Here is a 27,900-nt window from a genome sequence, read left to right on the forward strand (position 1 = left end):
TTGGAAGAGATGGACCATACATCTTTACATTTTTTTCCTCAGTAGTTTACAAATTTTCATGAAGTGTGCATAATTGTTTCTTTCCCCTCTCTCAGATCTACCTATCGTGGAAGAGCGGGCCAGCAGAAGTAAAGCATTGGAAGGACATGCTCGCTCGGCCGCGTACTAACGTCGCCCAGTGGCACTCTCTTAAGGCCTGATCGCACCACCCAGCTTCCTCCATGGCCACTTCCCGTCTCCTACTTCCCACCCCTCTTTTCTCTCCCCTACTCCCGCTCCCGTCCTTATGCACAAGACTGACTTGCTGCCAGGCTGCGAAACACGGGTACAATTAGCCATCTGCTCTCTTAAACCTTTAAACTCTTCTCTATTTTCTTTTAGAATCTCAATTTCCTCTTCCACTTCTCTCTGAATTTCTCTCCCCTTGAGCTGTTGTATGTTTTTTCTGTGTCGCCACTTTGCCAATAGTCCCCCTGTTTCTGACTGTCTGTATGTCTGTCTGTCTTTCTGTCCTTATGCAATCGGCCCATGGAGGTCTAATGATCTGTTTATTTGTCGCTGCAGTCCCTGACCAGTTAAACAAGTTGGTATCTTAGAGAATCATAATAATTTGAACTCATTTAATATTGTCGTAGAAATAGTACAGTTATACAATATAATACATAAGGCACTGTATGAACATACAAGTGGATGTCAATAAATTACAACACCATTGTATTGTTAATTTAGTGATTCAGCTCAAAAAGTGAAACTCACTGCATACCAAGTCAGTAAACTAGAGTATTATATATTTCCAGTCATTATGTCTGTTAATTTTGATGACTGTGATGTACAGCTAATATGAACCCCAAATTCAGTTTCTCGTAGAAGTAGGTTATTACATAAGACCAATGAAAAAAAGTAATACAGCATTGTGGTGCTACAATATGTACTGTATGTACTCAACAATTGACCGGGGCCACCAGCCTGTGGCTCTGCATTTGTATGCGCCAGCCTGCAGTCCATCCTCATTGTTGGCTCTGGAAGCTCGACAATGTTTGAGCTTCAGACCAGGAGAGTTTGCACTTTTGCCATATTCTGCTGGAAAAATAAAATCTGCACTTCTATAAACCTCGTCAGCGGAGTGAAACATGGAGTGCTCTAAAACCTTTTTGGTAAGCCTCTCTCCTGATGTTGGACTTTATAAAATACTTAAGTGAAAACAACCTCGACCAGCTTGAAATCTGTGCCTCTTCCCTTTATCTCCAGTCTCTGGGACCTTGATTTACCAATGAAAAATAAAATCTGCTTTTCTAATGAAGAGAGGACTTTGGACATGTCGTTTTTTAGAAGTATTTGTCAGTGTCTTGCATTCAGCAGTGTCTTAACACAGGGAAGGTAACAGTTGCAGATTATATTCTGGAAATGACTGTGTGCTGTGACTCTTAAGACTCTGACTCCAGCCACAGTCAATCTCTTGTGATTCTCACCAAAAATCATAAATGAGCTAGAATCCTCTCAAGGCTTCAGTTATCCCTGTTGCCTGTGCCAGATTTTCTGCCACCCTTTTTCCTTCCACTCAACTTTTCAATTAGCAGCACACTCTTGTGGTTTGCCACCTTTGTACAGAATGTCAGTCTCTGTCTGCTGCTATATTCAATTTATTTGAGAAACAGAAATGTGGGTTTTCATTAGTTGTAATCGGTAATGATCAAAATAAAGAGACATAAATGCTCCAAATATATAATCTTTGTAGTGAATCTCTATTAATTATTAATTTTATTAATTAATTAACTTTTCTGTGACATTAGGATGCACCTGTACCCATCTTATGAAGATATAATTTAGCTATGTAGACTGGCAGGGTTTCACCTATGAACAATAGTTAACTATATCTTAGCCATATTCTGTCACCTGTTGCCCTGTTTCATTAGTCTTTTCATTGACTCTACTGTTCTCATTATTTGTCTCAAGTGTATTACATTTTTCTCTCATAGCAAACCTTTTCTCCTTTACTCAAGAATGGTTTAATGTTCAGCCGAAGTCTTTGAAAGTGATCGATAATAGGTTTGTGATGAAACAAGCTGAACTCAGGATGGATTTGTTCACACTGTTGTCTCTTCTCTTCCTTCTATTCTCCTCTCTGTACTCTTTTTTCCTCTTCTCTTCCTTCTGGCACAATATTAGTGACTTACTTTGCCCCACCACTCCTCTCACAACAACCCTCTTTCTGGAGCCTTCCTTGTCGTCTGTGTGCTGTGGGTGCTGTGCTGTAGCTCCAACAAAAATAGAGATTAAAAAAAGCAACTAAACTTTCCAAAGCTGGGAAAAGAGGGGACACAAACTTGTGACATGGATTCGTCCAGATTTTTCCAGAAAGAAAAAAAAAAGACATGGAGAGAGAAAAAAGAAGATGAAATCCTAGGATGTCACTTTTCATGCATCGCCAACCGAGGAAACTAATTGAAATCTTCCAATGTTCACAGAAAAATCAAGGCTGAAAGCAAAGTCTGTGCACATGGAATCAGCTGTGTGCACACACTTCTCTTCGCCCTGTGCTCTTCTGTCATGCTGGTGGGTGTCCACCTCCAGCAGGTTGGACTGTACAGTTAGACTGCTGTGTTAATGTATGCCTTCTGCCAGTTGAGTGTGCATTTACAGGAGCAACACACTGAACTTTACAGAAATCTTCTTCTCTTTTCTCTTTCTTCTCTCGCGCTCTTCTTGCTCTTCTTACTGCCATTGTTTCCCCATCCTCTACTGCCCTGCCTTCTGAACGAGGGCACGGGGAAGTTCATTTTGCACTTTTTTGAAAATGTAATAAAAATAATAATGATGATTATAGTTTTTGATGATGATGATGATGATGATGGTGATGATTATAGCTGTGGTGAAAATCAAGGGAGGAGAATCTGGAAGGGTTGGCTGCAGTCGGCGGGGGAGAGGTGACGTCTGCTTGGTGTTTTCAGGGTTTGGAGTTGAAGCGAAGGACACAGAGGATGCAGGGCTCTCATCCTCCTCTTCTTGGTCTTTTTTGTGTTTTTTTTTTCTTCTAAATTTCAGAGTACTTATATGTGCTTGTGTGTGTATTGGGAAGGAAACTGCAGGACTCCTGGTGGGAGTCCACTGATGTTTGAAATGTCAGGCTGGGATGGAGATTCAAGGCACGTTTGCTTGTCTCATGGAGACTGGCCAGCACAACAGTGCTATTACACAATGTGTCGATTAACATCAAGCTTGTCAGAGCTCAAAGCCACAGCTTGCACATTGTTATTCTGAATGAGTCCAAGAAAGAAAATAATAATGATGATTATAGTCCAAGAAAGTTCAAGAAAGAACAGTTTATATATATACACTGACAGGAAAAGGTAGTTCTTAACCATGTTCTGAATTTTAGTTGCACTTCATCAGAATTATAAATGACGGACAGCTTGTGCGATATTAGATGAATGACTTGTCTGCCTCTATAAAATACTGCAGGAGTGGATTAGATGTTATCTAATGCAGTAATAGTTGTCCAGTTTGTCAGAAACATTCAGCTTAGCTTCATACCTGTGGAAATAAAGCAGCAACAATAAAACTTAATTAGATGCTCAGTAATTAGATGCTCATAGATACCTCTGCTCTTTCCTAGTTTGCCGTTTATCCCAGTTGTTTGCAGTTCACCTTTAATGCACTATTGTAAAGTTTTACGCTTAATTCTGTCCCGGTGTTTCCCTAAAGCAGTCCCCAATCTTTCTACACCTTGGCACTTTATTCAGGAAGTAGCTAAAATATTTAGCTGAATTACAGTATCAGTACTGTGCTTTTCAATTAATTAAAATTTTATGTCAAATGTACTCAAATACATCTATTTAAACATATTTAAATTTCCAGTGTAATATAATAGCTTTTTAAACCAAAAGTATGTATAAGAAGAAATGACTTGTGTTGAGTTATATAAAGCTCATTAAATAAGAAGACTCATATCACTGTATATTACTGTATAATACCTATGCATGTCAAAGTGTCAAATACTGAAGTACACCAATGTTTCATTGGGGTAAAATGTAAGAATATATTATGTTTCAAAGTTTTGTTCTTAAGGTTGTAAGTAAGTAAATTCAGCTTTATTTATTTATCATATTTTCACACAGATGTCACAAAGTGTATCATAAAAAGGGTGACATTGATAAACCACACAGAAGTGTACAATACAGAAGCCAAAACAATCCAATCATCTTGTGACAATCTATTATAAATAAAAGAAAAACTTATTTTTTTCTATGTTCTTAAGGACAAAAAAAATAAAATGCTTTAAACTTTACATCATAATAGTTATGGAGACGGTAGAATATTTTGAAAGTTTTAATTCTGCTGTGATGATTAACAATCAGTAACAGCAATACCAAATAAAATATAAAGGAACATTTCAAATTAAAAACTATAGCGATTATTTGGCTGTTAAAAAATGGTAAATCAGAAAATATAAATTTTTCACTTCTGATTTGCAAGCACAGCTGTTACCCCTTTTGTTTCCATGTTTACAGGCTATGAGAGAATTTCAATTAACCTTTCTCCAAATCAACACAGAAAACTTGGAAACCCTACACCATTAAATGTAGGCTTAGTTGCTAATAGTAAGCAAATCCGAAACTAATTCTATATAAATACTATTTTTTGAGTATTTAATACTATTTATTGTTACAATATTGTATGTAACAATATTGAAAGATGATACTATTGCTTTAATATTGTAAAACCATCTTTCCTGGAAGTTGTCTATCAGCATATATGGATGAACTATTATTATATATCTCATAAACTTTTAAATATACCCACATTAGAACAGTAATTTGAGTATGAACAACTATTAAAGCTGATGCAATTTTTATGGAGTTACTGTTCTAATTTCCTGTATCTTCTGACTGTGCTGCCATGCTAATGATAGTTTACACTTGAGAAGGGACAAATAGTGAGGGAGTTGGTTCGATTGTGTATTTTTTTTCTTTAATTTCTTTCCATTACTTTAAAAATTAAAAACAAATTTGGTCTTTATTCTTAAACTAGGAATGTGTAATGCAATAAAATTGTGTTTTTGCTGTTTAAGAATATTGATAATGTTTCATCTTCTCTTAGAGACTAGGAGATCAAACAGCAGCTATAACGAGAGAAGAATTTACTGCATGTCTTGATGCCCAAACAGTAGGAGGATTCCCTATCTGTGTTTACTTCATTAGCAATGGCTTCCCACCACCTTGTGTTCAGTTTCCAAGGTAACCAAGTGCTTGATTGCTTAATGGTTTATGGCAGTCCTCTTGAATTATGTTTACTATTCAAGATGTAATGCAGATATCGGCCACATCATTAGAATATAGTTGTTTTTCCCTGCTGCACATCTTCTTTGTTGCCTATGGGGAAGGATGTTAGTTAGTAGCATTAATACTGCATCCAAATGTACAGGAAACTTGTGTTTTTCTTTTTGACTGTGTCTATAGTGATGTTTCTAGATTAGTTGGCTTTGGAGATGAGCAACTGGATGAAAGATATTTAGATGAGATGATAAACAAAAGCACTCATCTTTGTGGGTGTAAATGTTCAAGAAGCTGTAGCCCCACATGTCTTGGGCTAACAGTTACGCACCAGTCTAACTAGTTGTTAGCTTAATTCCTTCTCAAATCTCTTCTTGATTCTCTACGCTGAGATTCTTCTGACTTTTAACCGCTGATGCTGACCTGAATCACTTAATTTGAAACCCACTGTGTAAAGACTGCCTAATAAGCGAGTCCATACATAGCACAGCTTCTGCTAGCACTGCCTTTTTATCTCTTTTGATTCACGCTAAAGATGGTGTCAGCATACAACTGTGCAGTTGTAAACTGGCCAGCGCTGTATAACTCCTCCTCATGAGTGTCGGTAAGCTTTTCTGGACAGCATGCGGTGTGCCGAGTATGTTCTGGGCACTGTCTTTAATGTGGGTCTCAGTGCTGGCTGCTGTGATGCACCGATCCAGTCCAGTGCCCTTCAGAACAATTGGCCATCCATGGAACAGGGCTCACTGTTTTGACAGCCAGTGCCTGCAGTGTCACAGCACATTACACTCCCATTAGGTGGTCAGAAAGGAGCAATATCTGCTTCCTTGGACCTGGGGGGGGCTCACTATTTGCAAAAATAACTCTGGCTAAGAAAAAAGAGACATGGAGCGGTTTTATTAACTAACATGCGTGCAAGTAAAAGTCTTGTCACCCATCCGTTAGCTTGGTCAGCTTTATCTTTGCTAATATTGGAGCTTTTCCCAGCTAGAATTAGGCAAGGGAGCGAGTACACCCTGAGCAGGTGCCAAGACCATCACAAGGCTAACACAAGGACAGCCAATGCCTAACAATGGATGTTTGTGGAGATCATGCAGAAAGGCCCCCAGGTGACCAGCAGTCCCTTTTTCCAGTTATCTGTCAGTTCAAACCGCTGCTCCACCTGGCTTGTCAGGTAAAGACAGAAACTGATCAGTGTAGTCACTCCTGAAGGTGTGAAAACACTTTCTGGACTTATTAAGTCAACAGTTTATCAACTATTTCCCTTTAACTGAGTTACATATTATTCAGAAGGCTGAGCTACCAGGCTTTATAAATTAGTCCTCAGTCACCCTGTGAGCTTGGAGATACGCTGTTATTTTTATAACATGAGGCAGATTGTGAAGTCACTCATCCTTGAAAATAGACGGCTGAGAAGACTTTTGGACTTTTAGAAGTCTAAGCTCTGTTTTTTAAGCCAAATGACCTCCTGAATAAAAGAAATATTGGTCAGTGTTGGCAGGTTGCATGAATAACTTATCTGGAAATTTCATAACTTTTCTTTTGACCACAAACTGATCCTTCACATTTATGATTAATGGTATCATCATAGCATATAAAGAAACTGTTGCTTATTTTTTAGGAAGCGTAGCAGTGATCTCAAACCTGGATATTTATAAGGATTACTTGTACAAAACGAGATACAGCTAAGTTTCCTTTAGTGGTTAAAATAGAAGAAGCATTGATGCTCTCAGTTGTGACTACTCTTAAATGTTTGACTCTGGAAAATTGTGGGGAAAAATGCTGTGTGTTTGCTATAATGCCTGTTCCCTGATGATAGATTTAGTTTGACAACAGAGTGAAAATCCTTCAGAAAGCTTCTATCTGTAAAATAATAAGGCTACCCTAATTTATCTTTGTTTTCTGCTATCAGCTCAACAACCAAAACACAAAAATGGATGGAAAGTTTAAATCTAAACATATGGAGACATTAGCTCCCAAATACCACTTTTTAATTGCACTGCCACCTCTCTCACACGTCTAAACGTGTTGCGCTTTCTTGGCACCAACAATGTCAGGAGTGACCTTCAGCAAGCCAGGGCTCATGAATATACCTAGAGAGGATTACAGATGTTCCCAGTCAAGACTCCCCCCCCGCCCCCCCAGACACAGGGTCCACTTGGTGTGTTTGTTCAGCCTCAGTGCTGTCTCTCATCATTATATTCAATTCCTGGCAGAACCAATGAACAGGTGCTGGTGTGTTGCCTGAGTAAAAAACGTTTCATTCTGCCCACAACTTTACTGCACATTACTATAAGTTTATGTCCTTTTTCTGCAATAAATAGACTTTTTGTATCTAGAACCATTCCCAGACCTGTATTGTCACCTGTAATCACGATGTGGAAAAGCTTTAAAATAGATTAATCTTTTACTTCTATGGTTGACAAATATTGAAAAATCTAACATTTAATTTCAGAACATTTGCTAAGTGTAAAAAACAAGCTCTCTTTTTAAAATCTAATTGTTTTATGTTCCCTCTTTTAAACTACATAATCTCTCTAGATTTGGTTCACTGCTTCGGCTCAGAGACTGGAATGACGATGGTAGAAATGCTTATTGTGTTTTAAACCATTATTCTATCATAAGCCCAAATTAGAACCCATTTTTAGATTTCTGGCAGAACCCACCAAACTTAACTTTTAAATGTTCTGGTATTTCAAGCAGTTCCAAGTTGGTTTTTGAAGACAAACAGGCCCCCGCCATCACAAATCTGCCATACTTAACAGCGGGCCTGAGGCATGCTACCTCACATTCATCTTTTGTTTCATGGCAGGTCAACCTGGAGTGTTTGTTGCAGAAAAATCTTGCTCTCTATTTGAAATTTGGCACAGACAATCATAGTTCCCCAAAGATGATCCTAACAGACATATTTATGTCTTTCTTAAAATGAAATAAATCCATGTTAGCTGAGTTGAATTTTAGTTATTCTTTTAAGACTACTCTTTGTGCAGTAGAGTATAAACCTTACCCCTAAAGTTTAATATCTTGACATCTTATTTTGTACATTTCCATGCATTTTTTAAAATTGATTTACATTTACTAAACTTACATAATTAGCTTAAACCTCTCACAACTGAAGAGGTTCTACCTGTTCCTTATGTTCCCTTGAGATTTATGATGGTGTTTGTCCTTGTCTCATTCCTCCTTCCCTTAATATTCCATCGTAGTTTTCCTTGATGGATTTCTTAAGTTAAGCATCAGTGACTCACTCTATTGGAAAGGTGCCTGCTCTGCTGTAGTCTTTGCTAAATTAAATTAGGGTTGTTCTTTCTCTTGGAGACCTTAATGTCTGTGTGTGTGGATTAAAGTGAGGCTGTGGTAATCCCATCCTGGAGGAACATCTTCGCTGCCTGTGCTTTATTCTGCTGAATCATGTTGTGACGCCTGAGTAAGTTCAGGAGTCACCTGGCTCACCTTCGCTGTTTGTCTGCGTTCGTCCTGCCCTGCACCGACAGACCTCTCCTCTCCCGCCGACTCACCCTTTCAATTGTTTTAAGCATCTGGTGAAAACCAGTGTGACTCCTTCCATTCAGGGTTGTATGAATAGTAACTACACGAATATGAAAAACAATAATGAGTAATAATTTCCTTTCTGTTCACATTTGACTGTTGGTTAGTGTGTACGTATGTGTGTGTTTGGTGTTCTTGTGTTTTTATTTCTTTACAGAGCATTGTGAAGAATAATTATTTTTTTGTTTTGTTTTTTTAAAAAAACTTTATGTAAATATTGTTGGTGAAAATTAACATTTATTGTACTCTGAGTTTTCGTTTGTCACTCAAGGAGATGAAGAAAACAACGATACACATGAATAACAATGGTGATGTTGATGATGATGATGAAGCTGATTATACCTGCCCTTCTTGAATAAGGGCTTTTGATGTCTGCTGTATTTTTGTTGGGGGCGTCGTGAGGTCAAGGCAAGACAAGCGACGGGGAAGGAGTGGTACCCGACACATCCCAGGTTCTTTGTAGCAACACTGCCACACAAGTCCCCGAATACACCCAGGTAACACAAAGCGACACAAATTGTAGCCATGAAGCATCATTGCATTCTTACAACATGCTTTGCGGTGTGTGAGAACAACACACACCTCCTTGTTGAGTCACTCCGACCCAGTCGCTTGGCATTACATCCCCCCCCCCCCCCCGTCAGCTTACAGGCTCTGGGATTTACTGAAATGCCATTGTGTTAGATGGGATTGACCCTGTCCTGACACCCATGATGCCTTGCTCATTGAATTTGGAGTCATTATTGATGTGTAGGGAGCCATACATAAGGATGGGAATGGCTTCCATCATCCTACAGCAGCAAGGGTAATTTGCATGCATGTTTTAGTTCCCGAGTGGGCCGATGTGAACTTGCCAAATAACCGGCTTGTTGGTTGCTTGCTTATTTGCAAGAGCTCTCAAACGCCAGCAAGGACAGTCCAGGATTAGAGAGACAGCCGAACTATAAACTGCCATATTGTGATGTAAAAAAACTCAAAAAACAAAGCCTGCACCATCTCTCCTCTTTAAAACAGATTTTAGCTGTGCCATATCACAACATATTCCTTTGTTTTGTCCAGGACTCTTCTGTAACATGCTATTAGATGTTAAATCATGTATTAGTTGTAACTTCAGAAAATGCCGAAGGAGCTTTTCTGTGCCGATTGATCATTAAGTAGTTAGGAGATAAGGTGATGTCACACTGTGTGTGAGAGAGAGGAGTTGGTGTTGCATAGATCTGCAATTTAACAAGATTTTGGAAATGTGTCAAAACATCTTAAAATATCTTTGCACTTTGAGCTCAGCACAATTAGTAAGATTAGCTCATTTAGTTTTGCAAACTATGAACAGTTATCATGTGTGCTCACTGAAGACTGAGCAAAAACTGTGAAGACTACCAATCCAGCTTGTTACCCGACAGACAGAATTGAATTAAAACAGAGCTATTTTTCTGCAATGCATTCAGCCTTGCTTTTAAAATGTTGGTGCCTCTTGTGGCTTCATTTTTAAATGCCTCATCTGTGCTGAAAATAGCTAACTTTGCTCAGTAACAACTTCCAAACCAAAGAGAGTTTTTGTCAGTGTGACATTTTGGCGCCTGTGCTTTCTGAGCCTAAAAAAGATTGGCTTTTTAAGTCAATCAGTCACCGTTAAGACTGGGTAAGTGTAATATTTGAATTCTGGTGGTTTGATGATTTCTCGGTGCGTCGCTGCAATTTATCCTCTTTGAAATAAATGAGGAATTAAAATGCACTTTTATTTATGTTCAAAGCATGCTATGGCTTTATAAAACATTGGTTAAAACAAGATTGTGGTCAACTACCATAAATCCTACTTTGTCTGTTTTTTTATATGCTGCGCCCTCATGTTTCAGGCCCAGCATCCGCACAGTGCAGCGGTGGAGCTTATCAGTTTCATGTTTCTTTGAGGAGCGTCTCTGACCTGACATGGTTTAGCAGATACTGCCGGCAGCTGTCTCCAGGAAAGACAGTGGATACACTTCTACCTTCATCTGAAATACCATCCCTCTGAGGGAGTCCCACAAGGACGCTGAAGCTCCACACGCTAACCAAAAATAAAGCCCAGCTACTTTCCCCTCCAAACTCGATCTGTTGCTGATTGTGAATGAGATGCAGGCCGAGCGGCGTCTAAATCCTGCCATTTATACAGAGATTTTTAAATCAGGGAGGTAATAAGCAATACTCTTAACTGAGCTACTGAATCCAAACTGAGAGGGGTTTTATTTTTGCATTGAGGGATGTCAAGGGTAACACTCCTGCTTTTTGGTTGGGTTTTTAACTCCTTTCTCCACTTGCCTTGGCCCACCTCTTCAACAAAGAGTGCTCTAACTTTAAACACACAATTGTGATGTGTACAATCTGATTCCATGTATTTATTTATGTATTTTTTTTGCCAACTTTGTATAGTGTACAAATATCTATAAATATACAAACCATGACAGTACTGTATAGATTTTAGCTGCCTGGTAAGGTTAATAGTATATACTTGGTAGACTAAAAGAAAAAGCGTAGAGCTGTTCAAAAGCCAGTTACTGAGAAAAAAAAAATTGCTTTCTGTAAGACCCGATGCCACTGGCTTTTTTTTTATATTCTAAGTTTCTGCTTTCTTTTTTTATTGTAGCCAGTGGGATTTTTTTTGTCCATTTGTTTTGCTTTTGTTTTTGTTTTTTTTTAATTTTGTTTTTATTGGGGTTTTTTTTTTTTGACAAGACACAGCAAGGTTCTGGCAGCCAGGAGAGTGCAGTGGAACGCAGACTGGAACCCTGTGCAGTTGTGCGTGTTTTTAGGTGTGCGTCCGTCCATCGTAGTGCTTAGTGCTCTTTGTGCAGTGCCTCCCTCCTCCCTCTTTTTCTCTTACGCAGATTGCTCGCTAAGATGCAGGATGACTGTGTTTGCTGAGGCTAGCTGATGCCCTCCTCCTTTCTCTTTTTTTCTCCTCACATCCGCTCTGTTTCTTCATTACACCGCTTAGTTTTAATCCTCCACTAAGTATAGATTTCCACTTCCTCTGCTCGATTGTTCATTTACTATCCCATTCAGATGATAATGCGCACACCACCAGAGTCTAATTTCCTGGTAATCCATTCCATCCCCCATCATCTATCCTGGATTCTTTGTCCATTAGAGTCTCCCATTTGTCACCCTCCACGTTACTTTTTCTATAGAGCTCTGTGGACCAGAGAATAAACAAAAAAAAGAGGAGATCCATGTTCCTCATCCCAAGTCAAGCCTCATCACTACAAACTCAGAGGAGATAGAACGGCATCAGCTCAGCATGCAGCAACACAAAGCAGCCATATTGAAGTCAAGCACAGATGTGAGAGTTTATGTTGTGGCGGCTTAACTGCTGCCTGTTTGTAGCAAGAGCGAGAGGAAAAAAAACGCCTTAAAGATCGGACCAACCACACATATTAAAGATACTAGGATGTGTACATTTGTGGAAACCCTCCCTTTTCCTGCATCACTTTTATTACTTGGTATTCCAGTGTGCTGCTTGGTTGCTCTGTACATATCTGTGTAGTACTTCTGTTGATGTCCCTGTACTGGTATAGTAAAGGGTTCTTACTGGGTGGCCTCGGCTGACGCCCTCCCTCTCCTGTTCTCGTCTCATTCTCCTTAAACAAAAACTTCAAACATTCCATTTGAACCTGAACCAAACAGCTACTAAAGATGATTGGATCTCACTGGGAGCTAAAGAGAAAGGACCGAACTGCAGACGTCTCTTACTGGAGCCATGATAATAACCGAGACGCCTTGGTCACGTCCCTCTGAGGGCCGCAGAACCTCCACATATCCGCACTCGACTCTGCTCCTTCCAGCCCACCTCCTCTCTGGTCGGCCCTGGTTTTTAACAGAAGGGTGAGACAGAGGGATGGGGTCGGGAGAGCCCTAGGAGGCAGCGGAGAGCCGCGTCTCTGCGGTCTGTCCCAGCAAAGGGAGGGAGGGCGTCTCAGGGCAGAGCTCAGTAGCACTTTGGTTTTGCGTTCCATGTTTATTTTTTTCAGCCTCTCCTGTTTTTTGGGCCGAGCGGACTGTGATCTTACTGGGGTTTTTTTGTTGTTGTTTTTCTGTTCTCGCTCTCCTCCACTCATCAGTGTTACACAGTGTGCTGGGTGGAAGGAGCCTTGGAGCTGAGCTCTGATGTTGTTCCATATTAAAGATCATTTTTGCTACACTTGTGTTCAGAGCCTCATTGGTCTGTCTCGTCGTCCTTTACTTCAGTATACAGTAACCAGGACTACACTGCAGCATGACGAGAACATTGTACCTGCTTAACATCTTGTTCTGTAACCAGTAATTATCCTGATTCTGCACCTGAAAGCAGTTGATTATCTGATCGTTTAATCTGCAAAGTTTTGATCGTTCATTAAACATTTAATCACCTTAATTTCAAGCATTTTCGTCAGCCTGATGGATCCCAACAACTACAAAATCCAAAATGTCATTAATGTTTGTATAAAAATTAAAGGCCAATAGAGGATTTACTATTAGAAATTCTAAGGCAATTAAAGTAAATCTGCTGTTGTACATATTTTATTGCTTCAATGCCTACAGCACCTTGCACATGTTTGCAAATCTTTGTGTATGAAATTGGCATTTTATTAATAGAAAATAGTTCATAATTATAAAGTGTATCCAAACTCAAACATGATTTTTCAAAATCTCATGATAATTTGTGCATTTCTATGCAGCTCCCTCATTCAATGCTTTCCAGAACCCACATTGCTAAGATTACACCTGCAAGGTTATCACAATTCAAAAACGTGATGTTCATAAGAAAAATTCTTGAAACATTTTCAACATTCCTGGCAACATTTTTGAAGGCAGAGGATTCTTGCTGATGTAGATAAGAAAAATGTAATTTAGCATGATTGTGTTTTAATTTTCTTAATGAGGGCAAAACCAATACATGGTAGGTAATTCATCACCGATTTTGAAAAAGAAAAAATAAATGAAAGTCTTTCTTGTATATCAAACCAGTAGGCAACACTGGAAAATGTCTCAATGTATTTTACAGAACTTGGTATCTTGATTTAATTATGCAGTGAATTGGGAGGAAGATCTTTTTGAAGAGTAGGAGGAATCTGATCCATAAGAAAAAAGGTTCATTTCAATGTAAACGTGAATCTGGGACGTTAAAATTTTATTTTTACAGGATATTTATGGAAATGTGGTCAATGTAGTTGGTGGAAAAACATCCTGATGGGGAACTCAGAGTAACTTAAAACCATTTTGCATAACTAAAGACAGAAATCTTTGCCCATTTTTCTTTAAGCAGCTTGAGCTCAACCTGGTTGAATGAAGAGCATCTACTGAAATTTTCTAGTCTTGCCACAGATTCTTAACTGGATTTATATCTGGACTTTGACTGGGCCATGCTAATACATGAATATGACTTGATTGAAACCAATCCATCGTAGGTCTGGCTGCAAAAGATGCTGTTGAAAGCATCTGAATCATCTGACCAGTTTCTTTTATTCTTTGTGTTTGTGGAAACAGGAACACTATAGATGACACCCAAACAATGGCCTTTTTATTCCCATAAAGTTCAGGTTTGTGTATAACTAACAGATGTTTTATCAACACATTCATTCAGTTGAGCTCTCTTTTCCAGTGCATTTTCTTTAAGGAGGTCACATTTTCAAATTTATATTTTGAAAAATAAACTATGAATCTATTTTCTTTCACAATTATGAATATGTTTGGAAAACCTGGGACTGAAAATCTACGATGTAAAGTTTCTGGCTCTCATCCGGATCACACAAAATGAGCCGTCTGCTAATTTCACTGCACATTGACACAATTGGCTTTTATAACAGGTCCCCTTGTATGATTGGCTAAATGGTACAAAGTCAATCAAAGCCAACTGAAAGGGAAAAAAACAAACTAATTTGGCTCCGCTACTTTTAGTTGCAAAGAGCTGCCTTTAATGGACTCCTATTTTAAAAATCACCATAATCTTTTTTGAACTGAAAATTAAGATTGTGAACAAAAAAAGAACACCTTTATTGGTGAGATAGATAGGTCAGCAAAGTGCCATTTGATTCAAAACATTCCAAAGGAAACCCTCCACCTTGAATCCCTGCACGTATCTATATACAACTCCTTGCAAAAATATGTATCCCTTTTGAAGATTTATAGAGTTTTTTGTCATGTTATAACAACAAATTTTATTTTTATTAGGATTCACAATTATGCACATCTTTGTGTTGGTCTGCAACATCAAATCCTCAAAATTATTTAGTTTTATTGTCACAAAATGAAGAAAAAGTTTAGGATTTATGAATACATTTGCATGTCTCTGCATTCTTGCAAATAAATCTGTTACTGATGGGTCAGAAAGTAATGTTTGGAGGAAAATCAGTTTGATTTCATGGGGACTGCTGTGAAAGGTTTTAACATCATTTGCTGAAGGAAATGGGATTTTGCAAAGGTTGTTTTAGCCTTCAAGACCAATTAGAAATGTGTAGTGGACAGCTATGGCTCTGAGCAACATATTAGTCAGCATGAAAGAAAATGAATCACACAGTTTCATGCTGTAGTCTTTAGGAAACTTTCCTCCGTTTTTAGAGGTGATGGGAAATTATCTTTGTAATTGGGGGTGAATTATTTTGCAGGTTTATTTATTTTTTTTCTTCAGGAGCATCTCAGTCATCTGTGCACTTCAGGTTCCACTAAGGTGTGTCAAAATATCTCTCTTGTAGATGTTAGAAATGCTGTTGTTTTCATTCGAAATGTCTTATTTCATGCCTTAATTTTTCACACCACATTCCGGTCACCGTCCACATATTCACCAAAGCTGAGTGGAACGTAGAATGGAAAAAGATGACAGTGCAATTTGCTCCAAACCATGCATGGGAGATTTGTCCATTAAGTACAGAAGTTAGAAAGGAGGCTGCAAGGAGATAAGCCTTGCAGAAGTGAAGCAGTGAAGCAGAGGGAGCACCTCCGAGACCCCGGCAACACAAAGACAGGTCTGAGCGCCTGAGCTGGCTCTTTATGTCCTTAAACATTAATTCCATGCTTTTTTATGGCAGACAAAGGGAGCAGGTTATTGAACTGACAGGGAAACCTTGAAGAGCCGCCTCCCAGAGCAGCAGACTATCAGCTGCGGCAGGAGAAACAGGTGAGCCCCTGCAGACAGGGTCTGAACCTCAACAGACGGCTGCGGGCGAGCCGAGTGCATCATCACGACGGGAGACCCTTGCTTGCATCACCTCAGTCTATTTTTAGAACAACTGCATGATCCCCCCCTTTTTGTCTTTGCACCTTTTCCTCAAGTGCAAGCTGCACCAACATGCAAAAGCACAATCTGTTTATCTTGAATGTTTTGATCAAAAGCGTGCATGCAACTGAGTGTTTCGCTGGAGCAGTCACATTACGTGTGAATTATGCAGATGAAGAACAAACACCGGCTGCTGCGTTCTCAGGATGAACAATCAAAGGAAAACTGAGAGTCTCTGGATCCTTATTCAAATCCAGGACAGCAGGTGTTTTATCCGTTCCCCCACTCTGACTGTCAGATTGAAGTTGCTCAAACAAGTCAACTCATCTGGTGTAATCTTGAACTGGAATGAAAATAGGCATCCGGTCTAACCCTGCTGTGTGGATCCCCCATTGAATTTATAATTATAGATGCCAATAACGTGCACATTGTATTTAGAAGAAAAGAAGCAGGAAATGAGATGTCAGTTTCAATGATGCAGGCGTTTCCCCGCAGTTATTTTTTGGAGGAGATAATAAACAGTTCCAAGTTTGACATGACAGGATGTCAAGCAAGAAAGACTGCGGAACAGAAAATGCAAGCAACAGCTTGGTAAAGACGGGCTCTATCCATGCACTGCTGGCGTTCAGCAGATGGAGGGAAGGAAAAGAAAGCGAGAAGTTATGCAGCAGAGAGGTGGGAAAAAGAAGCTCTGTGAGTCCGAGGAAATTAGACGGCATGAAAAGAAATGGGAGGTGAGAATTAAAGGAAAAGTGTAGAAATAGTGTGATGCTGCAGTTTTGAGCCCAATTTGATGAAAGGTGTCTGAAATAACATTGTGTTTGAAGAGACGCACAAGCATATAGGATATGCATATGATTTACAAAAATGTCTATTTTTTTCTAATTAAAAGAATCATCATGTTGCTTTTTCTGAAGTCCAAGAGTCAGTTTTGAATTAAAAAGCTGACATGAATGTATGTTTTTTAAAAGTGTGTATGCTTTTTAGACATTTTCTGCTGCTATAAGCAGTGAATTATCACACCCTGTCCTGGATGGACATTTATTTTATCAAGATGTCATGCAAATTTCAAACCATCCATCATTTTTATGTAACCTTAGACTAAATCAGAGCCATGGTGGCAACACAATGCCATCCAGTGGACGCATGGAGAATCAGCCCAGACCGGTTCTGTACAAAAGCTGTTCTGGTTCCTGCTGCTCTTTGTCTGGCTTATTTCAGTTCATCCTTTCTGCAACACACAGTATTCAAAGAAATGAATAGAGCTGAACAGAAGGTTATGGAGTTCTGCAAAAATGTGATAACCTCAATTTAAACCAGATCTTTTAAAGAATATTCTCCTACGCTCAAAGACCAGATATATGCATTGATTTTCCACAGACATCAGGTTCTTAGTACACTTGAAGTAATACAAAAAAAATAAAACAACTTACAAGTAACTTTTCAGCAGGTTGCTTGTTTCAAGTAAATAATTCTTTAATACTGATTTTTAAAAAATTATTAGTTCCACTGGCAGATTATTTCACTTAGAACAAGACATTATCCCCATCTTATCAGTGAAATAATCTACCAGGAGAACTTTTTCATCCTCTTGTGAAAAAGATTTTGATCTCAGTGGATTTTTAATTGATTAAATAAAGGTTTAATAAAATAAAAATCAATATTAAGAAATTATTAAAACAAGCTCCTACATCTTGCAGAAACTTAAATGATAACTTAGATGATAATGTGAAAGTGCTAAAGAATGACACAAATGTCATTCATCTATCGCTTTGATTGGTCTGGAAAAGTAAGTTGAATGAAAAGAATAAAGAAAGATCCAACTGCTGCGATATTGTTTCACATAAAAAACCAGACCTGGAAATATGCTTGCCTGAAAATGAACAGGTGAAGTCATTTCAGTCTTAATCAACAAGATCCTTTTTTGCCTCATGTCAGGTGATAAAGGCATAAATTGCAAGGAAAGTACAATGTAAGAGTCATTTTGTCTGCTCACTTCTTTTTAAAAGGCACCCGCATAATTTCACCTTTGATATTTACAGATTTCAATAATTACATGTGCCTTTTCTTCTTTTTTCACTCTCTAATGGCGCCTATTTTCCTATCTGAAACCTTCCAAGAAGCCTTTGATGGTTCTGTGTAACAGCAAGCTGTCTGCAGTGTTTTGTATTATTACAGTACAAACTGCAGAAAAGGAGCTGAACTGAACAAATTGCGGGAAGGAAGAAAGAGACTCTTAACAATGCCTCCTTGTGGAATAACATTACGCTCACACCTGAAATAATTTCTATGCACTTCAGTTGTAATGTTCTGCCCCTGTGTTGAATCTCCTAGCAACAGAAATGTGTTTACCTACAAACCGGCTCAGGACAGAGAGACGAACAAACAGCATAGTGTTTAGACACAGGTGTGTCCTGGGTCAAGCTTTTTTCACACTCATCTCTATTTTACTTTTAACTCATTATATTCAGAGGAAATAAGGTGAGATTGCTACTACTACCCTTTTGCTGACCTAAGCTGTCTTTGTAAATAGGAGATTTCTGTTCTTTATTGCAAACTGCTTTTTTTCCAGTTGATTGTAAAGTCTAAAAAATGCACTCCTTGCTACATTTATTTCAGATCGCTGCAGTGTCAACATGCCTGAAGGATTTTTTCCAACCATCACTGTTCATGCCGAAGGTTTCATTTACAGCACACTGCAAAAACACACAAATTCTTACCAAATACTTTCTGTATAACTTCTAGTGGAAATATCTTAGTACACTTAAAATATGTCAAAACTAACTTTAAAGTTAGATAAAGGAGCTTGTTTTAATTCAGTAATTCTTGAATATTGATTAAAAGTACTAATTACACTGACAGATTATTTCACTCATAAAAATAATGTCTTGTTCAAGTGAAAAAAATCTAGTACATTTTTACAATATTCAAGAATTGTTTACTTAAAACAAACTCATATCTTGCAGAAAAGTTACTCTTAAGTTAGTTTTGTTGTATTTTATGTGTACTAAGATATTTGAACTAGAAACTAGATAAAAATACTTGGTAAGATCATATGTTTTTGCAGTGCAAAAACAGATGTTTGGTCAGCCGAAGATTGTCATACCTCCTGTTGAAAAAACTGAAAAGTGGGGATTACTGAACAAAGCCAGTCTAGCACCCTCCAAAGGTCAGCTGACGATGAAAAAGTCAGAGTAAAAAACTCAAATCGATCTGTTTTAGATTTATTTTTGGATTATGACAGACACATTGTTGGTTGCAGTTTCAGGCAGGATGTGTTTCGATTCCTGCCTTGGAGCCCCCGTTGCATCCGGCTTTGTATCGAACCAAAGACCCGTTCTATCTTACCAGCCCAGTTTGGACCTTGTTGACAACCCTCACTTTGGGTAAGTGTCAGGGCAGGTAAGAACTGTCCGCCACAGCGTCAGCTTTCACTGTCCAGTGTCATCACTGTCCACTGGGAGACACTCAGGCAGAGATGTGAGTCAGGCATGGGTGAAAGCAAGCTATTTCTCACTCTTGCTCTGACCAAGTGACATAATAGTTCTGCTCTGACTTTTTCTTTGAAAAACTTATCCAAAATAGAAAACCAATACCAATCCAAATCAATTTTTATTTAAAAATATATTTCATTGCTTCACTGTGTATTATTCATTTCCTGGCTCTGTTTGCACACTGTGATGTGTATGATTGTGTTTGGTAAAGTCAAATACCAGTTTCGATGTAGATGTCTATGGATATTTTTAAGCACTGTGCTTTGAATGTCATACAATTTCATCGCTAGTGTTTCAGCCCTTCTCAGTCTTACAGAAACTAATATTTTTCTACCCTTTGCTTGTGAAACTATTTACTGAAGTGCTGGGCCATGACACCATGGTAAGCTAGAACATTAGAAAAAATCCAGTAAATTTGTTGTTTCGTTCTAAGTTTCCCAAAATGTTTTTTTTAAACAGCCATTACTTCTAATGTGATTCTTGAGACGCAATTGTGTTTTTTCTTTTTTTTCTGTCTCCAGAGTGTGGTTAGCCGACAATTTCGTAACTCAAAACATGTGGTACTACCAGCGTCCCACCTACTCTGATGGCTCCATGGCTTTGCCAAGACTCCTTAACAAACCCATGACCAGCGGCTTCCATCAAGTGAGCTCTGTTTGCCACACAGAGCCTGTTGTGGAAAAGGTACTAGAGGTTTTCCTTTACATTATCCTTACAATTCAACAGCATGAGCATGAGCTGTCTATCTTCTGCCTTTCTTCAGACAGAGTACCAAAGAGTGTTTGTGCCCCGTCGCTTACCACCAGGTACAAGCTTAGGTTGTGGCTGCAGACAGATGATAAGATGAGACATGACAGAGACACTAAAACTAATTTCCTTGTTTCTCACAGTTTCTCGCCACATGAATATGGGTCCAAAATTGGAGACTGGATGCACTGAAGGAGAAGACCTACAGTTCATCACCTTTCGGGACAAAAAATATGCCACTGTGAGTATTACTTAATAGCAAGCAATCATATTAACATGATGAAAGTATTCATGTTCTCAAAATATTTAATTGGGATTTTATGTGTTAAAAATTATCCATAGCTTTGATGATGTTTAAATCATCAAAGCTATGATGATTTAAAAAGCTATGCTTTGAGGTAGAAAGTCATCCATAGCTTTGAGGTATAAGAGAAGGGATCTTGCATGATGCATGCGTTTACAAATAAAACAGTGAAATGTATGGCACTCATTTCAAGCCTCTGGATCAATACTTTGTGGAATCACCTTTTGCTGCAGATACATTCTCTAACAGTCTCTAACAAGCCTCTGAGGCCTAGAATAGAGAATAAATTACACCCAGGTGGACTATATCAGCTACGTTAATTTGATGTTTTGAAGTGAGGGTGGCTTAATTCATATACATGCCACACTTTTCATATTTCTATTTGTAAAGCATTTAGCCAATATTTCACAGTTTAAACTACTGTCTGTAGGTCTGTTACATAAAATCTCCCCAAAATACATTTCAGATTATGAATATAGTGCAATATATATATACACTGCTCAAAAAAATAAAGGGAACACTTAAACAACACAATATAACTCCAAGTAAATCAAACTTCTGTGAAATCAAACTGTCCACTTAGGAAGCAACACTGATTGACAATCAATTTCACCTGCTGTTGTGCAAATGGAACTTTGTACAGAACAAAGTATTCAATGAGAATATTTCTTTCATTCAGATCTAGGATGTGTTATTTGAGTGTTCCCTTTATTTTTTTGAGCAGTTTATATATATATTCATTGTTTCACAAGCAGATGCTTTCTTGTTTTTTCCTCACCTGACATCTAATGTCACCTTCTGTCACTCCTGTCTGTTTTCCTTCTGGTGCTTTCAAAGCTTAGAGAGCAGACTGACGTAAAAGTAATTTATACATGTCTGAGCTACAATATTTTCCACTAGCTGCAATATTTTGGGGGAAAACAGCTAAAGAAAAAAGTTGTTTGTCAAGATTCATATGTGGCTTACAAGCAACATCACAGAAAAAATACAGTTTGAAAACGGTATTCGGTCATTCCTCAAGATGATTACATTATTTGGTTGTATATGTGGCTCTCCTTTAATTCTGAATGTGACTTTGTCTATTTGTGAAGTGTTTCCCTTTCAAAATGTGGTCGATTTGTCCAGGTGGATCCGCGTCTGACCAGCAGCACGGTGATGATGAAAGACTATCTGTCTCCAACTTTTAAGCAGGTTGAGCCACATTCACTGCAACTCCCTTTATACTGAACAAACAAACACAAATATGTTTTGATATGAAACATTAACATTTTTTTTCAGGGAAATGAATGTTTGCCAGGTATATGCAGCTGTTCCTGCAGAGAAACAGGGTATACACGTGGTGCCAACGCCCTCTTAGTCGACCCAGTTAGTCCCTCAATTCTCCAACTTGTATTCATCTCAAACTGCTGTTATTGTACAAATTTTTGACATGTATTGTTTTATAATATTCTAGCGCCTTCATCTGCCATCACTGGAATTGAAATGTCGTATACCACTTGTGAAGGCTACTGGAAACAGGGTCAGACTTTTACTCTTTTTTTTTTCCAATTAATAGATCATCTCTTTTTGATTACACTTTTTATCTTTACTTTTATTCCTTTCTCCTTTAGGAGCCCTCAGGATTTTGCTTAAATATGCCAAATGAAATTTTCTCTAAGGAACCATTCGATCCGTTACACTTCACTACACATTACAATAACAAGTAAGTGGTTTTTTTTATATACTTCTGGTTGTAGTTTATAATTTTTTTAGATGCTAATAAAATTAAAGCCAGACATGCTGGCTTTAGAATCTTTTGTTGATAAACTTTGAATTAGCAATAGATCATTTGTTCATCATTATTCATCATTCAAACCATTTATTCTTCTACTGATTACAGTGATTTAAAAAAGTACAGATTTCCCGTGTTCGATGTTTCTCTTGTACAAAGTGATCTATGAAAATTTAGATTAGATTTTTATTTTCGTAGAATTTTAAAAAATAATGTTTTTCTTGTTTCTTGTTGTTAATTTGTGGATTCTTGCTGTCCTAATTTATTTGTGTTGTGCATAAGAGAGAATTTTAACATGACAAGAATTACATTACTTCACAGCTTCCTTTATGGCCATCAGAAGGACAGAAACACTTTTTACACTTCATCAATTGTCAACGCAAGCCAAACAAAGAACAATGGCTACAACAAACGAAACACAGACAGGTAAGGTATCATCACATTTTTGCCTGGATAATATAACATTGTGCTCATTTTTATGATTCACGTGTCCTGTTTTTTTATTTTTATTCCACAGGTTCATATTGAAGCATTAGATGTTTACACTATTTTAAAGTAACCTGCATGTCTTCTCATCTCAAAAATAAAATTCATTATTCAAGCAAATCATTCGGTCTTTATTTTTTGTTTGTAGAAGAATACAAACTCCAGATATACATGGAGAAGGTGCAAAACTGCATTTTGTTTTGGTTTACTTATAAAGCTCGCCAGCTGTGGGACTGAAGGCTTAATGTACTGACTTTAAAAGCACCTTGTTGTCACTAACCCATAGAGAATGAGAAGACTGTAAACTAAGGTGAAAAATGATTCCACTCAGACTGAAACAGACTCTGATTTGCATGGACCTCTGCAAACTATCAAGCTGTTGTGCCACCCACGGCTGCATGCAAAACAGCGACTAACAAATCTGGACTAAAAACATAACAGTCTCCAAGTATGACAAACTGTGTATATTACAGCTTTATACCACTGCACTACTGCATCTTCTGTGCTGACGGAATATTTGACTTTTTCACATTTTGCAATTCTGCAGTCACATAGTGCAAATTATATTTTTTCAGGATTTGTATGCGATAAATCAGCCAATATCACTACATAATTCTAATGCTGAAAGTAATTTCACTATTTTATTTTCTACAAAGCTGAAATTTAAAGTTGAAGGGGAGATCAGAGAAGATAAATACAGGGAGAAATCGGAAGAAAGTTGCAAACACTTCCTGAGTGGGGCGGAGGTTCACCTTCTAGGAGGAAAACAACCCTAAATATAAAACCATAGTTATAATAAGTTTAGACAAAAGCATTTGAACATGTTACTTATTTTGTGCCAACACCTCGATTACATTAGTGGGAAAAAAAATTGCTCTCCGTATTGTGTGATTTTAAACCAATTTTTAAAGACAAACTGGCAAAAGTGCCAATCTCTAGACAAACAAAGCTGACAGAGACTAACACCCAAAGACAGTGATACCAGCATGGCATAGCTGATACCACTGTTGCCTTGCAGCAAAAATGTCCAGGCGTCTTCCTGCATGATGTGCGCATGTTGTGGTATTTTGGCTTCTTCTTTTTGTTGAGAATGCACAACTGTAAGTTTAATTGGTTTCTAAAAATTGCTCATAGGAGCAATTTGGAGAAACCAATTAAACACAGAGAAACACAGAGACATCCTGTGTGTCTCTGTGTTGAAATTGCTCCTACGTACCTGCAGGGACAGGTAGGCATAGATAACGGATGGAAAGATGGTTCTACAAATTATTGACCAAAACGAATGCACACCACACTTCTGTTCACTTCACAGGTGTCCACTACTTGGTGCAGTCAGTCCATCAGTTGATCTGAGGGACCAAAGTATGAAGTAAAATACATTGATTTTTTTGTTGTTGTGCAACAAAATGAGAAAAAAATGAAAGGTTAAGAACTTTTCAGCAGTCGCACCTGTCTAAGAAGAAAATCGATCCTGTCATGACACTGAAAAAGCTCTAACCGGTCAGAAAGGAGGCCACAAACATCTGAAGAAATTGTAGCAGGATGTTAGCAACAGATCCTTTGGGTCCTGTGGGTTGAGGTTGGGTTACTTCCCACAGACGCCATCAGATTCCTATTAAGGGAATTCTGGAGACCATTAATAGTATTTTGGAGCCCATTTCTCACATTCCTGCGTCTTATCTATTAATACCACCAATGTTATTAGACACAGCAATAGAAACTATTGGTGCATGAAAATTTAAAAGGAGCAGTGTGTATGTTCTGCATTGTCCCAATGCAAATGTAATGAGATACTGTCACATGAGTACTCGCATTAATATTCTAACGCCAGATCAATATTTCACTCTTTTAATGAGATACAAGGAAAAAGATCTGTGCAGACACAAAGGACTGGAGAACGCATGAGCCCCTCATGAATAATGTGCTCAGAGATGAGAGGAGTACAAGGGCCTGGCCTGTGTAACGTCAAGAAAAAGAGTAATGTCATCGTCTGTGACAAAAAGAAGTGCACAGCATTCATGACACAGCTGAATTTCTGCCCAGCAGGGTCCTTCAGGTTTGTTGGGGCACTCATAATATTCTGCTTCATCATTTTCCGTGTCCGCTTCATATTTGCAGCCTCTTTAAGGACTTACCTTTTATGGTCAGGCACCCCAGCTATTCATCCCTCCAACGCTCTTTCTTGGCACCGACACTCGTGTCGTAAATATTTTTTTAAAATCTTTGACCAACACACTCATTTAAATGCAGAGACAGCCGTGCCTTAAAGAAGTAGTGCTGACAAGCACATAACACAGGTACTGACTGTGATGAGCAGAAACGACTCTTGAGTAAACACTGCGTCTTCTGTGACAAAGGACTGGCAGCGGCTTCATTCAGCTGAATATTTAATAGCAAAGAACCAAAATAAGTTACAGCAACCTGATAATGTGCAGTTGAGAGAGATGACACTGGTGTTGCTTTAAAGAAATATAATATCAAGACAATTCATTTTCACAGTTAATTACAGGTCATTAATTAGCAGCACATCTGAGAATAAGTCGTATTCATGTATCTGCTGTACTGTCCAACAACTGTTTCCACCTGAAACCAAATCATCCTGGAGTTAGAGGGGCTTTTCACGCTCCCTCATCTTGTCTTCTTGTGTCTTCCAGCTCTTCCCCGTCCTCATACTCATAGTCCATTGGAACGTTTTCATACTCCAACCCCTCTCCTTCATACTCAAACCCTTCTCCCTCACATATCATCTCTTCTGTCTCATATTCAACCAATTCTTCATCATATTCAAGCTCAGCACCATCATACTCTGTCACTGGCGCTTCTATGCAGTCCTCCTGCTCCTCGTCCTTAACCAATGTTTCTTCTTCTCTAACATCGGAGTCTTCGATGTTCACAGCAGCTTCGTCTGTTGCCGGTTTTGAGTTGCTGTTCTTTAGGATCCCATGGATCACTGGTTCCTCTCCAGCCTGAGCCAGCTCCTCAGCCAGCTCCTCAGCCAGCTCCTCAGCCTCTTTCTCAGCGGCCTTGCGACGTCTCTCCTTCCTGGCCTCACGGATCTCCATGAACTCAGCAGCCCCTTCCCCAACCAGAAATACATCCTCGCCTACTATAGGAGGTTCCTTGACGGGATTGTGGTCATAGGAAAATAGGTGAAGAGTCCGGAGACGCTTCAGACTGGGAAACTCTGTTATTTTGTTTTTATCCAAGTCTAGGATCTCCAGGGACTTCATGCGCAGCAGGACTTTGGGGAAGGTTTCGAAGCGGTTTGCATACAGCCACAATCCCTTTAGTGATTCCATGCGACAGAAGTCTTGAGGCAGCGCTTTCAGCCGGTTGTCCCCCATCTGAAGGGACTTGAGGTTTGGCAGGTCGTAAAGCTCCCTTGGAAATCTATGAAAGTAGTTGCTCTCCAGCCAGAAGCACCTTAGATTCTTCAGGTTGGTGAACTCAGGCGGAAGGGTCATGAGTCGGTTGCTGCCCAGGTACAGATGGGTGAGGCTGGTGAGCTCGCACACAGCCAGGGGAACGTCTTCCAACTTGTTGAAGTCAAGGGCGAGCGTTCGCAGACCCTGCTGTTGGGCGATTCTGTCAGGCACCTTGCGAAGTCTGTTCCCGCAAACATACAGTTTTTCCAGGTGCATCAGCTCACAAACACGAGAGGGTAATCGCTTGAATTTGCGGTAGCTCAGGTCTAACACAGGATCACCGCTCTCCAACAGCTCCTCCACTCCCAGTGGAAGCTCTTCTTCTTCCTCCTCCACTACTTCCTTCTCCTTTTCAGTGTCCTCTTCCTCCTCACCGTCTTTTGCCCCCTCTTCTTCTTCTTCCCCCTCGTCCTTCCTGGAAGAGTTGCCCATGCTGTGCCAAGCAGACCCTGACACTGATGTGAGTCAGGGCAGAGTCATTTGATAAGGCAGTGTCTGTGACAAGTGAACTCTCAGTTTGGAAGCTACTGTTGTTTCGTATATGAAACCACAGGCTGCAACCAGCATCATGGTTCAGGCCAGTTAACACTTCTGCAGCCATGCAACAGCAGTTCCCAAATGCCCCCGTCTCCACTGGTTTATTAGAAAATTATCACGTGGTATTATCTGGCAAACAGAATGAAAAAAATAATTAAAGGATGAGGTAGAGTTAATAGTGAAAGTTTAACTTTATCCTTAGTTTTTCGTCTTACCATTGTCTCTTTAACATCCTCGGGACTTTGAAGAGAAAAGTGTCCGGCAGCTTTGAGGTCATGTGATCAGGAAAAGAAAGATTCACCCCGAAGTCGTTCTTCTGCGCCTCTTAACTTGCCTGCAGATGTCTGTGGAAAAACCCAGAGTTGGTGCGCAGCTCAGTGACCTGGCCGGCGGGAAAGAAATTAAGTCACATAAAGGTCCGTGTAAGAGTTAATGCAGCTGCTCCCTATAACAGGCCGGTCCGTCTCACCGCGGGAACTATAATCCGCGCTGGGAAAGAAATTGCATGTTGGAAAATTACAGCGCACTTACTGAGTGACTGACGGACTGTTCTTGATGTTGGCTGCTTCTCTCCATTACTGTGAAGGCTTGCATTCAGCTGAAGCCTCCCTCTCTCTGTAACCCGAACAGGGGGCATTCACATCACATGGCCAGTTTGTGCGTGTGTAAGAGGAGCGTGAGTAAGTTACTTCGAGTCAACTTTAAAAAACACTTTTCGAAGCTTTTTCAAAAAGTTATTATTATTATTATTATTATTATTATTATTATTATTATTATTATTATTATTAGTATTATTAGTTGTATTTATCTGGTTGCATTAACTTTTTTTTTTTTACTTTAAAATGAGATTATATTTTTATCCACATTTTTATTTAGGAAGTCTCCTTGCCATCATCTTCAGCTCCCTCCACAGATTTAAATTGGGACTCTCGCTGGGCCACTCAAACATTTTTGTTTGACTTCCCGTATGAAGACACATGTTGGTAAAATTACTTTTTAAATAAAAATCTGCAGTGGGGTTTTTTTTAACAACTTTTCCATTTGTTGTTATTCAAAAGGTGCTTTTACAGAAGCTTTGAGAACTGCTGATAA

At 38.9% G+C, this 27,900-nt stretch overlaps 3 protein-coding genes across 7 annotated transcripts in view; 2 read left to right on the forward strand and 1 right to left on the reverse strand.

Annotated features, from left to right (window-relative positions):
- LOC114150428 (synaptotagmin-7-like) overlaps positions 1–12,993 on the forward strand; it is a 44,345-nt gene extending 31,352 nt beyond the window's left edge. For 3 of the 4 annotated variants that reach the window (XM_028026839.1, XM_028026819.1, XM_028026832.1), the window contains one exon: positions 96–12,993. In XM_028026839.1, the coding sequence (XP_027882640.1) occupies positions 96–200 (105 nt within the window). In that variant the 3' untranslated portion in view covers positions 201–12,993. The remainder of the gene's footprint in view (positions 1–95) is intronic. The other variant, XR_003596746.1, reaches the window with a different exon arrangement.
- Positions 12,994–16,601: 3,608 nt separating this feature from the next.
- On the forward strand, positions 16,602–22,966 carry saxo4 (stabilizer of axonemal microtubules 4). 2 transcript variants are annotated; one of them, XM_028026850.1, is made up of 13 exons: positions 16,602–16,778; positions 18,664–18,723; positions 19,112–19,213; positions 19,307–19,430; positions 20,060–20,222; positions 20,302–20,344; positions 20,429–20,526; positions 21,715–21,780; positions 21,868–21,954; positions 22,043–22,108; positions 22,200–22,291; positions 22,682–22,786; positions 22,878–22,966. In XM_028026850.1, exons 1-13 carry the CDS (start codon positions 16,772–16,774, stop codon positions 22,894–22,896), a joined length of 1,032 nt encoding a protein of 343 aa, XP_027882651.1. In that variant the 5' UTR covers positions 16,602–16,771; the 3' UTR covers positions 22,897–22,966. The 2 variants fall into 2 exon arrangements, with proteins under 2 accessions (XP_027882651.1, XP_027882658.1); XM_028026857.1 differs by lacking the exon at positions 16,602–16,778 and adding an exon at positions 18,407–18,525.
- Positions 22,967–25,216: 2,250 nt separating this feature from the next.
- On the reverse strand, positions 25,217–27,511 carry lrrc10b (leucine rich repeat containing 10B). The gene is made up of 3 exons (XM_028030071.1): positions 27,340–27,511; positions 27,024–27,190; positions 25,217–26,937 (listed from the first exon to the last, which is right to left on the reverse strand). The coding sequence occupies exon 3, from the start codon at positions 26,701–26,703 to the stop codon at positions 25,465–25,467; it is 1,239 nt and encodes a 412-aa protein (XP_027885872.1). The 5' UTR covers positions 26,704–26,937; positions 27,024–27,190; positions 27,340–27,511; the 3' UTR covers positions 25,217–25,464.
- Positions 27,512–27,900: the final 389 nt, after the last annotated feature.

Source organism: Xiphophorus couchianus, chromosome 2 (genome assembly GCF_001444195.1).
Source record: "Xiphophorus couchianus chromosome 2, X_couchianus-1.0, whole genome shotgun sequence".
NCBI classification, from domain to species: Eukaryota; Metazoa; Chordata; class Actinopteri; order Cyprinodontiformes; family Poeciliidae; genus Xiphophorus; species Xiphophorus couchianus.

What these genes read in the sequence shown, in the direction of transcription:
- lrrc10b (XM_028030071.1), bottom strand. Translation starts at nt 26,703, where the DNA reads ATGGGCAACTCTTCCAGGAAGGACGAGGGGGAAGAAGAAGAAGAGGGG.
- saxo4 (XM_028026850.1), top strand. An exon ending in CATCACTGTTCATGCCGAAG is followed by an intron (nt 18,724 to 19,111) that starts GTTTCATTTACA and finishes ATGTTTTTGCAG; the next exon opens with TGCAAAAACAGATGTTTGGT. An exon ending in GTTGACAACCCTCACTTTGG is followed by an intron (nt 19,431 to 20,059) that starts GTAAGTGTCAGG and finishes TTCTGTCTCCAG; the next exon opens with AGTGTGGTTAGCCGACAATT.